This window comes from Orbicella faveolata, unplaced genomic scaffold (genome assembly GCF_042242905.1).
Source record: "Orbicella faveolata isolate gen_17 unplaced genomic scaffold, um_ofav_v1 contig_27, whole genome shotgun sequence".
Classification (NCBI taxonomy): domain Eukaryota; kingdom Metazoa; phylum Cnidaria; class Anthozoa; order Scleractinia; family Merulinidae; genus Orbicella; species Orbicella faveolata.
Genome location: NW_028301555.1, coordinates 1067014 through 1083695, shown reverse-complemented (window position 1 = coordinate 1083695; position 16682 = coordinate 1067014). Strand labels below are relative to the sequence as shown.

Genomic DNA, 16682 nt, shown 5'->3' with positions numbered 1-16682 from the left:
TTTTTGACTGCCCAATGTGTTGTTAGGGTATTATTACTTTCAGTTTGATATTGTCTGCGATGATTGGGTAAGCTGGTCATTAACAATGGTCACATGAAAAGCTTGTGACTCTTTGGCTGTTTTGTTTTATACCTTGTTCCGGACGGATCTTACGAAGCTAAGACGCCTGAAGTATGAGATTCAAAATTGTTCCTATGTTCCTGTCACTGTGCACATGTTTGTTGACATTTGTACTCCAGGTTGGCGGTCGTCCATTGCACATTCTGTTGGTAGTTGTGGATGATTTTGGATGGAGTGATGTGGGATTTCATGGCTGAAAAATCAACACCCCAAACATGGACAAGCTGGCGGCGGAAGGAGTCATTCTGGATAATTACTATGTACAACCGATTTGCTCTCCAACGAGAAGTGCCCTTCTCTCGGGCAGATATCCAATACACACAGGTGTGCTTTTAAGGCTTTGCTTAACACGCTTAATTTGCTGTTTTTGTGACTCAAAAAGTTTGCATGATTCTCTAGTGTTCCACCCACAAGGCAATATGCATAAGCTTATTTATTATATGGCTAGCTCCGTTGAGCGGGCCAGATGAATCAAATCCTGTACTGTGATTGGCTACCCGATCATATGCTATGCCAATTTGCATGAAAATCAGCAGTGCTCTTAAAAATACTACTGAATTAATTCTCACGTTTTTAGGTAATACATACTGCATAGTGTCTGAAATCGACTTCTTTTTAGCCCTTGAATTGGAGCATCTCGTAATGACATGTAAATAGGTTTAGTTCAATAAGCTTCAAATTAATAAGTTATTTCTTATAAATTGATTTTGTAATAAAAAAAAACTAACGATGAAATGTCATGATGTTTTGATCCTGACCTTCCCGAGGCCAATTTTAAGTGCATGTAAAAAAGTAAAAAAAATTAACATAAATATGTTTCTAACAGTAAAAAATAGTTAAAAATGTCACGCACGGTAAAATGCAATAAAATACCGGTATGTTAATTGAAGTTAAAAAACAACCTGAAACAATGACATTCTGAACAGTGAATTCTGTATTATCCCCAGATGATCTTGGGAAGAGTCTTGGGGCATCATGGTGAATTACCATAGAGAATTTTTATCCACAGTTTTAAAACTGTCTTCTTTGTAATTATCAGGTTTACAACATGGAGTAATACGTCCTGATGAGCCCTATGGACTGCCACTTGACTTCACAACCTTACAACAGGCACTCAAGAAAGCAGGTAAAGAATCCCTATACTTATTATGTTACCTCCTGTAGGAGAGTACATGTGCACATAGGTATGGAGGTTTCCTTGGTGATTAGTGACCTGAGAGGATTAAGGTAATATTCCATCAAAATAGAAATCACAATAGATTTTCTTTCAAACTTTGTCTGTTGGCCGCTTACATGTATATCAAGAGAACTTAAATTTGGAAAAAAAGGGGGGGGGGGGGGTCCCAGTATTTATTTAGGGGCTGAAGGATCTTCAATAAACCCCATAATTCCTTGAATGATCTGCTTTCAGAAATGTTTATTTTTGTACCAATTATTTAATGCTTTGTGAGAGCAGAAAAATAGGGAGAAAGTTTAGCGAGTTACACAATAATGTTATTACAATAGATTTATTTCATCAATGTCAAGGAGCAATTTGATGTATGTTTCATGATAAAAAGGCACCCAGATTCAATTGACAGGGATTCAGTATAGAGCCTATTCATAAATGGCTGCTAATTTAAAATTCTTTTGTATGCATTTAAATTAGCCCAACTAATCTCATTTGAGAGTAAAAATTCTTTTGAATTGCTTACTCAAAAACAAGGTGAATTGCCCGGCTAATTTTAATACTTACAAAAAATAATTTAATTTCTTTGCAGGGTATGCAACACATATGGTTGGAAAGTGGCATCTTGGTTTTTATGAATGGCCTTACACCCCAACGTATCGTGGCTTTGATTCATTTTATGGCTTTTACACAGGAGCTGAAGATCACTTTAATCATGAAAGGAATGGTATTCTTGATCTGCATGAAAACAAAGAGCCAGTTCAAGATAAAGGAGGATTTTATTCAGCCAGGCTTTACGCTAAGGTTAGCCATTTTAAAATATTTAGCGCATGATAATCAAACTGGTTTTCTTACAAACTGGCTGAGCACTAATTTCAATTATTTGTTCTAAGTTCTAACTGGAATCATGGAACTGTACATGTGTATCTGGAATATCCTGGCTTAAAGCTTTCAGGGAGAAATGGAGATGTTGGCTTATGCTTTGCAAACTCGTGTTAAACAGATTTGTACAGGTTAGAGTCAGGGAAAGGAGGGGTCGGGATTACAAAACTGGCAGTGGTATAGGTTGTGAATACACGCTTGCAAATTAATCACATTGGGGTTTTGCTTTCTCACTTCATCAGCAAGCACAGAGTGTCATCTTATCCCACAATGCCTCAACTTCTCCCCTGTTTCTGTATTTACCATTTCAAAATGTGCACGGACCAACACAAGCTCCTGAGGAATATGTTGACAAGTACCGATTCATTGAAGACAAAACACGACGGGATTATGCAGCAATGGTTGACATAGTAGATGAAGTGATAGGAAATGTAACTCAAGCTATGCAGCGAGCTGGGTGAGTGAGTTGACTACCTGGGGGTGGGTACCCCCTTATATGGGCTTTGTATATAGGTATATGCGGCCCCAAAGGATAGGGTTTTTCAGCCATTTTGGTCATAAATAGGGTATTGATTTTGGTCATTTTGGTCATAAATAGTCTTAAATTCAGTATGTTTTTCAGAGGAAGCCACTTTTTCATGATCGATAAGACCATCATGAATTAAGCCGTCATAAACTATGTTTAGGGCAACTGTGCCGGCTGCAACAGTCATCAGTAGGTATCATATTTTTGGTCAGGTCATAAATAGGAAAGATAAAATCTCAGATCTTGGTCAAATAATAGGGTAAGGGTTTTGGGAAGTGGGCTGCACACCCCCACCCAATTTTTCTGGGAGTACCTCCCCTGGTGTTGATTAAAACACAGCTAATTTATCTCAGACAACAGTAGCTCAGTGTTGTAGCTGAATTGATATGGCTTGCCTTCACTAGCAGGGCAGGCATTAAGCTTTGATTCACTTGTAGCCTTGATCTTCAAAACCGTAACAAAGTTGCTACATTATGGGTGAATTGCATCAACAACAGGCAAGTTCACCTGTAGCATCAAGGTCCCATCAAGCATATTCCAGCTGTAACAGGTGTTATGGGTTACGACCCTCAATGACAGTCCTGACTACTGAAAGTGAAGTTCAGGCTTTGCTTCACTTTTGCTTCACTTTTGCTTCACTAGATCCTCCTATACCTAAAAACTTGTGCAGGTAATCTGAGTGTTGTGGTGAGAGAGTAAATACACAAGCCTCCTTGTCTTGTGGACTGGTTCTTAAAAGTGTCAAGGCCCTTGAAATGAAGAAAGTTGCTCAATAAAGAATGTAATTATTAATAGATTATTTTAATATTGGTCAAGTGTGACCAGTCAATTGTGGGAGAGGATTTCAAATGAACCATCGAGTATTATGATTATAGTATTGATCTGCATTAGCTTTTCAAGTTTTGTTTGAGGGAATAGACCACTTTCGATAATAATATTAAAATTCAGCTTGGCGGCAAGGCTTAGAGGAGACAAACAAAGGAAATTGAACGGCCATGTTTATTCATTTCTTTTGTCTGTGTCCTCTAGGCCTCACTATCAAGCTGAGTTTTAATATATCGAAAGTTGCTGATTGAAACTGAGGTACTCTCAGATGAATTACCAACAATCTCCAAGATTTGGACTTTTTGTAAGCTCAGGCAGCTCTTCAGCCACAAGTAACCATTCTCTGGCTACTAAATTATTCAGCCATAGCAGTTATACTAATTCTTTGTAATGTACTATTTTTTGTGCTTGGCTCTTTCCTCCAGTCTATGGGAAGACACCTTAATGATTGTCACTACTGATAATGGTGGTATTCCCCATGCTGGAGGATATAACTGGCCCCTCCGTGGACACAAAGGCAGCCTTTGGGAGGGAGGACTCAGAGGGGTGGGCTTTGTGCACGGAAAAATGCTGCAGAACACTGGAGTCAAGTGTAAAGAACTACTTCATGTAACAGACTGGTACCCAACTCTCCTCTACCTCACTGGTAAGCAATAATTACCTAATATGGAAGATTTCAGCCTATTTTTCTGATAATAAGTCATGGGCTTATATTCACCTAGTGAAAAAAGTTTTTTTAAGGGTTATAATTGCACTGTCAAATGAAAAGCCATGGAGATCTAACTGATTTTTTTCATTGTCATTTCACTGGATTTTTAGTGGTTTTTCAAAGGTTTTTTGTGGCACAAGTTAAGGGGATTTTCATTTGATTTTCACCCAACAAAAAATTTATAACCCACAAATGTATTATGCTAAAGGGACACTGTTATAGGTTGTGCATGTGTGAGCTTTCAATTTCAAGTTTGAAAACATCTGGCAGACCAGTTCAATCTCGTGTGCAAAATTCAAGATGGTGTCGACAAGAGGAGACTACGCAGGGAATGTATCTTGGCCAGTTGAGCTACTTAGTGCATCTTGATCACCAAATCATAATTTTCTTAAGAATTTTCATTCACTTAACTTTCTCAAGATAGAATTCTGTGCAGATATGCTGAAGAAAGCAATTTATTTACAACACTATATTTAAGTAACGCATGGATGGTTTTGCAATTTGATGTTATTAGTATTGTGAAAAATAGCATGATTTTATTTCAACAATTTTCTCAACTTTTGAAGGGATTACAGAGAAAGACTCTTCTGTTCCTCCACTGGATGGTTTCAACATATGGCACACCATATCTGAAGGTGCTCCTTCGCCAAGAACAGAGATTCTGCACAACATTGATTTAGCACCAAGCTCTGGTGTGGACAATGAATTAACTGACAATTATGAGGGGATTGCAATTCGTGTTGATGACATGAAGCTCTTGATGAGTGTGCCCAATTTGACATGGTATAAGCCTCCAGAATTATCTCCTGAATACCAGTGGTTGGATCAGGTACAATGGTCATGTTTTTAATATTAAGTCTTTTTTTTTTTAATATTCTAGGTTTTATCAGTCAAGAATTGACCAAAATGTCTTTCGTCCATTTCATTTACATGCATTGGATATGATGCAAATATAATATGTTTTTGATGGACAGCAAATAAACTACCAACGTCTTTGAATATGAAGTCATGTGGGCCCTACATCCTATTACTTGATTAGAACCAAAGGATGTGAAATTTTAAAACAGTTATTGTGTATCTGTATTGTTTTCACCAGTAATAATCCACTTTAAAAATTGACATTTTGGCTTGTTTGTGATTGCATATGCTTCTGTCAGTATTGCTGGAGAGCAATGCATGATTACCCTCTTTTTATTTTGTAATTTTCTTGACAGAATCTGAGTGTTGATTCCACAATAAAAGTTGTGCTTTTTAACATTACCGCTGACCCAACTGAGCACGTTGACCTCAGTGCGAAGCTCCCGGATGTGGTGAAGAAATTGCAAGATAGAGTGCAATATTACATGAAGGCGCTGGTGCCTCCTTTAAAGAAACCCCCGGATCCCAAGGCGATGGAAGTTGCACAAGAAAAAGGATACTGGGGCCCTTGGAGAAACGAAAGCACTGTGATGTGGCGAAAGTCGTGATTATTCTGTTCACATTTCTCAGACATTACTGCAAGAAAGCTCCTGAAGATTTAGAGGAAGTGGTATGTGATATCGAGTTCCATAGCAAACTGCACCAGTCCTCTAAACTCACAAGGAAAAACGTTGGGTTTAGAAATTTCGCTTTTACAGACTACTCTGTAAATGAGGCAGGTCCGTTATGCAAAGTTCCATCACTGTGTCATTTCGTTTTGTGAGATTTTGTAGTCAGCCATTAAAACACAAATAATGAGCTGAACAATACGCTTGTTAATTCTTTTGTCTTGGATACTTACTCACCTGTGAACACGTATAATATTTTAAAAGTATTTTACGGTCGAAATGAATAATCTTATTATAAAGAAGGAGGCGCAGTACATTCTGGCTGTTGCTGCCGGCTCCTCCACTCTTGCACAAAATACATACTATCCCATGGACATGGCCTTTTTCTCCCCCTCAGGTACCTCTTACTGCACTGCGGCAAGCCTCCTTTCCTAAGGGGAAGGGTAGGACGTCACTTTGTACGTCCGGTTTATAACAAAGCAAGGCAAGACTACCAGCAGTCGGCTTTTGATCCTGACTAGAAAAGTTAGCATTATGCAAATTTGGGAAAGAACGAGGAGGGAATTGGGTGAACAGGGACTCCTTTGAGCTTCTTTCGCAGCCTTTCTTTGTCCGTTAATTCCTTTTGTCACAAGTGCGATCGTGCCCCATTTCCTAGCCGTTTTTGCGGGTGGTTCCCAGTTAAGGACATCATCGTAAAAGAATTCACAATAGATTTTCATTCAAACTCTCACTGCTGACTATTTATGCTTAGGGAATGAAATTGGGAAATGAAAAAGGGGGTCCCGGTATTTGTTTAGGAGTAGGTAGACCCTGAATATACCCGCAATTCCTTATTATTATCCTAATATATCTTTCAGGAGTGCTTACTAAACTCACGTTTTTGGCCGATAATTTTCTATTGTGCAATAGAAATCATTCTAGAAAAAAGCCACCATTTTACATAGCCTCATCTAAACACGGGGAGGGTGGAGATCTCTCCCAGCCTCCTCCCCCTCCCCCTCCCCCCCCACTCGAGTGTTTAGATGGGGCTATGTCAACATGCTCTATTGCTTTCATAAAGTAATTCTCAAAAATACGCGCGAATCTAAAACACCACAACCGTGTTTACGTACTTTCATCTAAACACACCTATCGACCAATGAGAGCGCGCGTAGTAGCTCGGTTATTTTATAATAGTTAATAATTAATACTCTTTCCTAAGCAGTAAGTTTTGCTAGGCGCGTTTCCTCGCGCGTGCAGCCTGACGTTCCTGTATTAGACATTTTAGGAGACTCTACAGCCCCTTGTGACATGTTTCTTCTGGTAAGTTAATACGTGTGTTACAACTGTGATTACTCTTAGATGTACATTTACTTCTCCTTTTTGGGTCCATGAGCTTTCAATTGCCTGATTTAGCAAGAGAACGGGAACTTCACTTGACGACCGCGCGCGCAGTACAAATACCCAAATATGGTCAAATTAGAACAGAATCCAGGTTATTTCGCGCGACCTGTAGTCGTCATCCGACGTTCCCGTCCTGTTGCGAAATCAGCCTAATGCCGTGTCCAGGCCCGTTTTCTCGTACTTTTAGCAGTTAATTCCACTGACAGACATCTCTAACTGCTCTGTAGTTCCCGTTTTGCTCATACATGACTATTTTAAGGTTACCAAGATAATTTGGTTTTATCAGCTGGGTTGATAATGTGAATCGGCCACCGTAAAGAGATTCGAGAGCTGACGTTTCGAGCGTTAGCCCTTCGTCGGAGCGAATGAACCGCATTGTTACACTAATTTCGCTCTGACGAAGGGCTAACGCTCGAAACGTCAGCTTTCGAATCTCTTTACGGTGGCCAATTCACATTATCAACCCAGTCGATAAAACCAAATTATCTTGTTATACTCCCCACCGACGCAGTACCACAGTTTCTTTAGAAACTTACCCCCTCTATTTTAAAGTTAACCCACTTGAGTCACATAAAGGAGCATTCCGCCATTTCTAGGGGGCTCCCTTGTTCCTGACACTCTGCTGAAAAACGTATATTAGTTGACCCGCAGTCATGGACTATTGCGGAAAATGCCATGAAGAAAGAGCCTAACTGCACTCGTCTATACTTTTCTAATTCTTTTCAAAGAACGTTTCTGTGGATTTTCAATGCAAGTGGAGTCATTCACTTACGAAAAAAATTGAGGTGGATGAAAAACCTCTTTGCAACAGGTTAGCAAAGGCTGCTAGAAATTGGTATGAATTATTTGCTATCATGGCTGAAAGCTCCCGAAGTTTTGGTATTTTACCCGACGTGAGGCTTAGGAGGATCGACCCTTAAATAACATTAACATTGAAAAAAAAAAAAAAAAAAAAAAAAAAGAGTGAGCACCACACCTTTTCAACCATGAAAGGAAGAGGATGATCCTGAACCTTTTCCATTTTTAAACCAAGTCTTACTTTATTGTAGGAAATGTTCATCGATTGAGGAGCCTGAAATCATCACTATCCCTTATCGTGGCTCGTACGTGTACTTTTTTATTTTCTTCAGTAGAAGGGCAAGATCTAACTGTGGTGTAGAAGATACAGAAGTGTATCAACAGATTTGTTCAATTCCTATTGTTGAGAAAACCTTTTTTACAGCAAAAGACTTTTTCTGTGGCGATTAGATCGCCTATTCTTGTCCTTATATTATATGAGTTATACTGCTACTATTTCCTTGGGAAATTTTTGTCTCCGCAATGTTCTAAGTGAATATCTTTGGGTAGGAGTATATCCAAGAGGCTCCCAAGCTACGAGTTACCTATAAGCTTCTGGCTACTGCTTGACAACTGCATTTGTTAGAGTCCATGCTGACATCTCGACTGAGATGACAAGACCAAGGCAGGAAACTACAATTGTAGCACTGGGTCGTAACCGGTCAGTTTAAATTTGGGCCAAGCCTGGAAAGGACTAATTCTACGAGCCTCTGAACGGTTCCTGACGCATTGAAAGGACCGAATTAAATTACCTTGGGCGTAAAGAGTCCAAAGTGCTGCCTTTCTGCACACAGCAGAAAGGCAGCACATTCACCTCCACTTCGGTGAATAATTGTTAATAATGTACTCCTTGATTTGAATCACATGCTCGCTAGTTTGTTTCCAATGCTGCGACCAGGAATCAATCCCACAGATACCGTGTTACCTTGTTGGTACTTATTTTGGCGTCGTTTTAATTTCGCGATTTTCGCTATTAAAAAATCGCGAACTTAAAGCGACAACAAAATTCCAGCAAACTTTAATAACCTCCTATATTTCTTGTTTTCTCAATTGAATGAAGAAACACATGTCTGCGTATTGTGTATAATGTGTAGAAGCTCTATGGCATGCCTACAGATGATAAACAGTAGTTTAACAGTCAAGTAAAGCAGCAGATAGAATCGGGAGGCGACAGCACTGATATTAATGTGGATCCGCGACTAACAGTCCTAAAACCACTTCATGCAGTCTAGTTGGTGGACCTTTGCAGCCACCTGAGTAGTCCTGTTGGTGTACGACACATCGCGAAAGGATGGAAGAAAGCCAGGATCTCTGGCCTCTTAGATGGACAAACGGATCTCCCTCCAGAAGACCCGTTCACTGACATCGAGCTCGCCCTAGAAATTGATTAGAGGCCCAAGAACTTTATGCCAATGGTACACATAGCTCTATTCTAATCCATGGCTACAAAAATTAGTACTAATAAGATACATAGCGGCCACCAACGCTGGATGAAGAACAAAATCCGTCTAGTAACTAAGAGAAAGTCAGATTTTCATCTAAATTAGCCTTGGTCTCTTTTAAAGGGAGGATGGACTCAGTTGCTCCTCAGCCTCAGAGTACAGATGCACGAAGACGGTTAGATGCTTACGAGCGTGGGCGTAATGGATCAAAATAGAAAAACGTTTGGAGGACTTTGCCTTGATGTTTATTTTGACCTAAATTCTACAATAACTTTCGCTTAAACCGTAGGAGAATGTAAGATGTAAAACAGTATTTCAAAACAGCTTTATTTTAACTTATACTCAACACAATGGCAGAACACAAAATGAAATTATTGCAAACTCAAAATCTATAAATATTCGTAAATATATAAAAACATAAATTGATACACAAATATACGAATGAATGAATGAATAAATGAATGAATCAATATTTAAATAAATAAACTTACACATTTAGCAAGGTTGCCACATCAGCCCCAGCTGATTTCCATGTGGGTCCTCTATTCAGGTCGAGTTGGAATATTATTTCAACATTACAATAAATTACAATAAATATATATTAAGCAAAGACCAAAGGGGTTAGCATGAAGGGAGCATGTTACCCAAGCGAGGGGCAATCTCCGACCATGTGAAATCCAATAAAGTTACAATCCCAAAGATCCCAATAAAATTACAAAAAAATTACAAATAGTGGCACAAGCCTGCAAATAACAGTCGGTCATCGGACAATTGTCCGGTAAATTTGAGGTTTTGACAGGTAAAAGCTTAGTCTGGTCGGACAGTCTGACCGGGCTTTTCTGCTAAACGAAAAATATTTTAACTGGAAATTTGTGACCGAATATGAAGCAAGTTATTTTATTATATTGCCACACGATACTACGGAAAAAAGCTTTGTTATCACAGTGTCGTTTTTATTCCATTTCTGAGAAATAACTCTATCGCGCGCAGTGCATCGTTTCAAATGTCACGTCGAATTGTAAACATGCCACATCAGCGCTACCATTCAAGCTTCGTGTCAATGTACGCAGTTTGCACTGGTGTCGTGACAGATCGTGAAGCCCCATTTAGTCTGAATTACATTTGTCTGAAAAACTACTAAAATCTGAGTTCTTATGTTGTTACTTATAGTTTGTTATCTGCAAGTGTTGTGGAATTAATTTCTAGTCGTAATTTGACCCGATTGAAACATTATGCAAATTGAATACACAGCCCAAGTTCTCAAGTTTCTTTTATCTGAATGCAATCGCTTTCAAAAACTTCAAAACCTCTAAAACGTAACCAAATGTTTTCTAGTCCGTATGATCCAAAATCAGTTATAGCTCTTTATAGGTGTTTTTAAGTCTGTGATTCAATGTAGTTTGAATTAGTTTCCGTGCCGTAGACATGTTTTTGTGAAAAGCGTGCAAATGCACAAATCAGTCACGCTTTGTAGACTAGTCACCAGTCACGACCACTTCCAATTCGAATTTCATCTAATTGCGCAAATTTTTTATTCAATTGACCCCGAAACTTTTCAGGGGAAACTTGCCTTCAGAAAAAGTCGTAGAATTCATTTCAGCCAATTTTCAAGTCTCTGAATGCTATTGTGAGTTTTTATACTGACAAGCTGTCTACGCGGGATTTTCCCGTGGTTTTCTGGGAAACTTGATACGCGGAAAACTACGGAATACACGTGTGGTCACGTGAGTGAAGGCAAAATAGGGGTACAAACGTTTGTAAATTTGTCAATTTTTAACGGTAAAATAATACCTGACTTAATGTAAAGGTCCCCTTTCTGTTGCTAGTATCAATTTTACACTCAATTGACTTTGCTTTTAAGCAATTCGAATTTGCAACCAACATTTTGACGAAGGGTCTACACTGACATACCAAAATGTCTCAAATGTCTCTTATTTTTAATTTCTAACAACAGAAAAAAAATTATCCGACCAGACTGGCTTTTTGTCTGGTCAAAACTTGTCTTTGGCCTGACAAATGACCTGCTTACAGACAAAAATTATTTGCAGGCTTGGTGGCACGAGCAGTTACGAGAAAGGAACCAGGTGCATGGCATGTCTACATCAAAAGTTGTGTCCAGTAGGGTAAAATAGGTAGCACGCAGAGATTTCTTAAAGATACTCAGTCTCAAGAATATTTCAGGAGAGGCTAGTTTGCAAATACTTCCAGGGTTTTACAATTCTGTTAACGAATCCTGAAAAGAAGGGGTTTTAAGCAAACAGGGTTTAACACAAGGGTAGGGTCGGTAGGGTCCAGAGTGTGAGAACCGCCATGCATAACAAAAGTAACAATCCGATTAAGGTTTACTTCAGTAGCTCAAGAAATAATTATAAAGTAAAAAAAAGATCTCGGATTTCCCTGTCATAAGTTAGTGGTAGTAAGCCAAGAGACAGCAGTCGTTGGTAAGAAATGTTCGTTTTCAGGAGGGAGGAAAATCGGATTGGGTGGAGAAAACCCTCACCTGTTGCTGGAGAAGTTAGCTGCCACGGGAGCAGCTTTTCGCGCATAATTACGGCGATTCTGGAGTGCTCTAATTTATAGTGTAAACATCACATGTTTCGGCTTGGTATGTTTCAAACTATGGATTACATTCAAAGAGGGTATATAAATCTTTTCCAAGATCTTCCGTGAAATTCTTGAACTGCAATCCGATGAAATGCAATCAGATAACGGTGTAATGACAAACTCTCTACGGTTCCACTTTAGCCTCTCCATGGGCCCCAGTACCCTCTCTCTTTTGCCACTTTCATTGCCTTCGGATCCGAAGGTTCGTTCAAGATAGGAACCATCCCCTTGAAGTAATACTGCACTCTATCTTGCAATTTCTTCACCACATCCGGGAACTTTGCTCTCCGGTCTACATGTTCATTTGGATCAGCAGTAATGTTGTAAAGTGCAACTTTTATTCTGGAACTGTCACCCACATCCTGCCAATAAAGTTACACAAGAAATACTGGTTGGTTGATCAAGAATGATAATCTAGAGCAATCTCAAAGTTCAAGGTACCATAAACGAGCCAAAGTCTCAATTCTGGAGAAGATTGTACAGGAAAAAAAAGTCAAAAAATGTACTCAGACACCGTTGTACTGTAATTTCAATTTTTCCTTCCATATTATCCAGGGGTATGTTGTTTATAATGAGAGGCAGGGATTTATGGTCCACACGTGCAAGGGTTGTTATATCAGTTATCTACCTGTAATATGTAAAATATATGAAAGCAATCATAGAAAAGAACTGATCATAGTTTAAAGGAGCTCAGTCACGTTTTGCGCACATTGAAAAGTTTAGCCTCAATTTTTCAAATTCGTCGTTTGTAATCCGTGCTAACCTTCTCCATCCCTAGCCTCCTTGTTCCTTTATGGTTTATCATTATCTCTTTGGTGTTTTTCTATCTTATTAAACTGTTATTTTCAGGTTTCCTACCATGCATTTAAAGGTAATTTTGTATGGAATAGAGGGAGCATGAAAATTATACCTGATCCTGCTGCCGGTATTCAGGAAACATTTCCGGGGGCTTATACCATGTTAGATTAGGTATGCTCATTAACAGCTTCATGTCATTGACACGAATTGCAATCCCCTCATAGCTGTTAGGCCTATAGTGTTTGCCAGAGCTTGGTGCTACATCAATGTGCAGAATTTCTGTTCTTGGCGAAGGAGCACCTTCAGATATGGTGCGCCATATGTTGAAACCATCCAGTGGAGGAACAGAAGAGTTTTTCTCAGTAATCGCTTTAAAATGTGGAAGTGTTCTAGTGGTTAAATTACTCCAAAGAAACGCAATATCAATATCTTGCAACTTAATGGTGCTCAATGATGATTTTCAATGTCCCTGTAGTTGTTATCGAGCACTCGTAGAATGTACTGCGAAACTCAGAAAACTGGGAATACCAGCAATATTTATGAAATGTTATTGTGTAGCAAGGCAAAAGCCAATTAGGAATGAGAAAACTAAACCTGACTAAACGGTAATGTGGTGTGTGGTTTGTAAGTTTGCTTGCGTGTCTTGAACTTTATTGTGAATAAGACGTGCACAATTGACCTGTCAGAATCAAATCACAGTGTTCACGGGTTTTTGACTGGCACAGTAAGAGTCAGTAACTCTTTGATGATACACTTGTTTATTAAAAGTGAAGAATGATCATCGCAGTAAATTTTCCAATTTAAGCAATTGGAAAGAAGAAGCCTGAAAAATATCAGGGCTTCAACGGGATTCGAACCCGTGACCTCCCCGATACCGGTGTGATGCTCTACCAACTGAGCTATGAAGCCACACATTGGGAGCGAGGTCAATTAGTCGAGTTCATATCTTCCCGTGAGGAGTGAAATGATGTGAAGAATATATGAAATAATTCATATTTGAACTGCGGTTGTAGATGAAAGTGAAGAATGATCATCGCAGTAAATTTTCCAATTTAAGCAATTGGAAAGAAGAAGCCTGAAAGAATCAGGGCTTCGACGGGATTCGAACCCGTGACCTCCGCGAATGCAATAGCAAAAAACACTAAGTGGCAGGAAAGTCTGTAAAACAATCTAGGGTAATTATATACTCTTTGACTGAAAGCTTACCTGCTATGTGGAGAAGAGTTGGGTACCAGTCTGTCACATGAAGTAGTTCTGTGCACTTGATTCCAGTCTTCTGTGGCATTTTTCCATGAACAAAGCCTATTGCCCTGAGCCCTCCCTCCCAAAGGCTGCCTTTGTGTCCACGGAGGGGCCAGTTATATCCACCGTGGACTGGAATACCACCATTATCTGTGGTGAAAATCATTAAGGTGTCTTCCCACAGACTACGAGAGAAGATCAAGTACAAGGAACACTTCATTCAGTACCACTGCTTTGGCTATGTTCCTAGGGAACTTAATAACCTGTGACTTTTTAGGAAGGGTTATTCCACTAGAACTCGGAAATCCTCATCCCATGTGACGTAGACCATGTACAGCTGAATTTTATGCTGCAACCTTATCCTAACTCGTGTGTACACCAAAAACCATTCCCTGTAGTGCTTAAGTCTTTATTTAACGAGGGTAACACAAAATAGTATGTACATACTAATAAACTAGTGGCCCTCTTACAGGATAATAAATATACTAGAATTATCTATCACCACTGACAGTACTTCAGTCATTTCGATAAAAGTTGCCATACTAATGCAAGCCTACAAATAACAGTCGGTCATCGGAAAATTGTCCGGTAAATTTGAGGTTTTGACAGGTAAAAGCTTAGCTTGGTCGGACACTCTGACCGGGTATTTCTGCTAAAATGAAAAATATTTTAACTGGAAATTTGTGGCCGAATATGGGACAAGTTATTTTGTTATACTGCCACACAATACTACGCGAAAAAGCTTTGTTATCGGTTTTGTTTTTATTCCAATTCTAAGAATTTGATCACGCGCAGTACGTCGTCTCAAATATTATAATTATGCCGAAATGTAAACACATCACATTAGCGCAACCCCTACATGTTAATTTACGCATTTTGCGGTGGCGTTGTGCAAGATCGTGAAGCCCCATTTAGTCTGAATTACGTTCATCTGAAAAACTACTAAAAACTGAGGTCTTATGTAATTACTCGTTGTTTGTTGCTACCAAGTGCTGTGGAATTAATTTTCAGTCGTAATACATTGACCCGATTATAATAGTATGGAAATTGAATACACGGCCCAAATACTCACGTTTCGTTTATCTGAATGCAATCGCTTTCAAAAACTTTAAAACCTCTAAAACGTAACCAAATGTTGTTCTAGTCCGTATGATCAAAAATCAGTTTAATTTTTAACTCTTATATTTTTTTTTACGTCTGTCAGTGTGGTTGAAATATAGTTTCCGTACCATAGAAATGTTTTTGTGAAAAGCGTGAATGTACAGATTAGTCACGCTATACAGTCACGACCACCTCCAATTCCACATTTTAAATAATTACGCAATTTTTTTATTCAATTGACCCCAAAAACATCCAGGGGAAACTTGCTTTCAGAAAAAGTCGAAGAATTCATTTCAGCCAATTTTCAAGTCTCTGAATGTCCACGCGGGAGATTGTTTCATCGCTTTTCCCGTTTTCCTTAGACGTCTTGGGAAACTTGTTACGTTGGAAACGCTTTTGTGACTAGGGGTATAAACGTTTGTAAATTTGTGAATTTTCAACAGGTAAAATAACACCAGAAGTAATGTAAAGGTCCCCTTGCTGGTGCTAGTAGCAATTTCACACTCAGTTGACTTATAAACTTTTCGAATTTACAACCAATATTTTGGCGAAGTGTCTACACTAAAATACCAAAATGTCTCAAATGTGTCTTTTTGATTTCTAACGACAACCAATTTTTTTTGTCCGACCAGACTGGCACGGCAAAAAAAGTGGCGTTTACCTTTTAGAAAACGCGCGGTGAATTTACGCAAAACGTGGCATTTGCTTACATTTACTGGTATTCACCAATCGGAAAATCCAAGATTTTCCAGTTGTTTTGCTGTCGGGGAATTTGAGTATTCGTTCCATTATCCGGTAGTTTACCATTACGGTGAACGCCGGAAAACGCCTGTTTTCTGGAATTTACCGGTCTGTTAACACTTGGCGAATGTCTTGTTTGCCTGTGTTAACAGATGTTTTCCCGGTGTAAAACTTCACGTTCATCCCGTGGTTAACAATTCAAAACCGGCGTTTTCCCTTGTTTTCCGGAACGGCAAATGCCGTGAAATTTCGGAAAACACACTGTTTACCAGAACTCACTGCTCGGTTAACGTACGGAAAGCATAGTGCATTCCCGCGTTCACAGAAGTTTTCTCCTGTTTTCTTGTATTTTCCGAGACGGCGAATTCAAGGGAATTCAAGAAAACGCATGTTTTCCAGCGTTCACCGTTCGGTAAACGCACGGAAATTATTGCGTGTTCCTGCGTTTTCAGAAGTTTTCTTGTGCTTTTCTCGCATTTTCCCTGATGGCAAACGCGCGTGAACTCAAGAAAACGCTTGTTTTCCAATGTTCACCGTTCGATGAACTTTTGGAAAATATCGTGTCTTCCTGTGTTCGCAGGAATTTTCTTATATTTTCTGGGACAGTGAGTTGCGGTGAATTCAAGAAAACGCTTGTTCCCTGGCGTTTACCGTTCAGTTAATGGGTGGAAAATTGCACGAATTCCAACGTTTTCCTCGCGTTTTCTTGCATTTCCTGGGACGGTGTATTCGGGTGTTTTTCAATGCGCATCGGCCGGCATTGTTCGCTCACTCC

At 39.3% G+C, this 16682-nt stretch overlaps 2 protein-coding genes across 2 annotated transcripts in view; one reads left to right on the top strand and one right to left on the bottom strand.

Annotated features, from left to right (window-relative positions):
- Window positions 1-322: 322 nt before the first annotated feature.
- On the top strand, window positions 323-5955 carry LOC110045941 (arylsulfatase J-like). Its single transcript, XM_020751599.2, has 7 exons — window positions 323-444; window positions 1160-1246; window positions 1881-2092; window positions 2413-2627; window positions 3947-4167; window positions 4797-5059; window positions 5445-5955. Exons 1-7 carry the CDS (start codon window positions 336-338, stop codon window positions 5694-5696), a joined length of 1359 nt encoding a protein of 452 aa, XP_020607258.2. The 5' UTR covers window positions 323-335; the 3' UTR covers window positions 5697-5955.
- Window positions 5956-8155: 2200 nt separating this feature from the next.
- Window positions 8156-16682, bottom strand: part of LOC110045939 (arylsulfatase B-like) — a 14629-nt gene continuing 6102 nt past the window's right edge. Inside the window, exons 4-6 of the mRNA XM_089296730.1 lie at window positions 14030-14250; window positions 12936-13192; window positions 8156-12387 (exon numbers count right to left, since the gene is read on the bottom strand). Of these exons, the coding sequence (XP_089152856.1) occupies window positions 12163-12387; window positions 12936-13192; window positions 14030-14250 (703 nt within the window). The 3' untranslated portion in view covers window positions 8156-12162. The remainder of the gene's footprint in view (window positions 12388-12935; window positions 13193-14029; window positions 14251-16682) is intronic.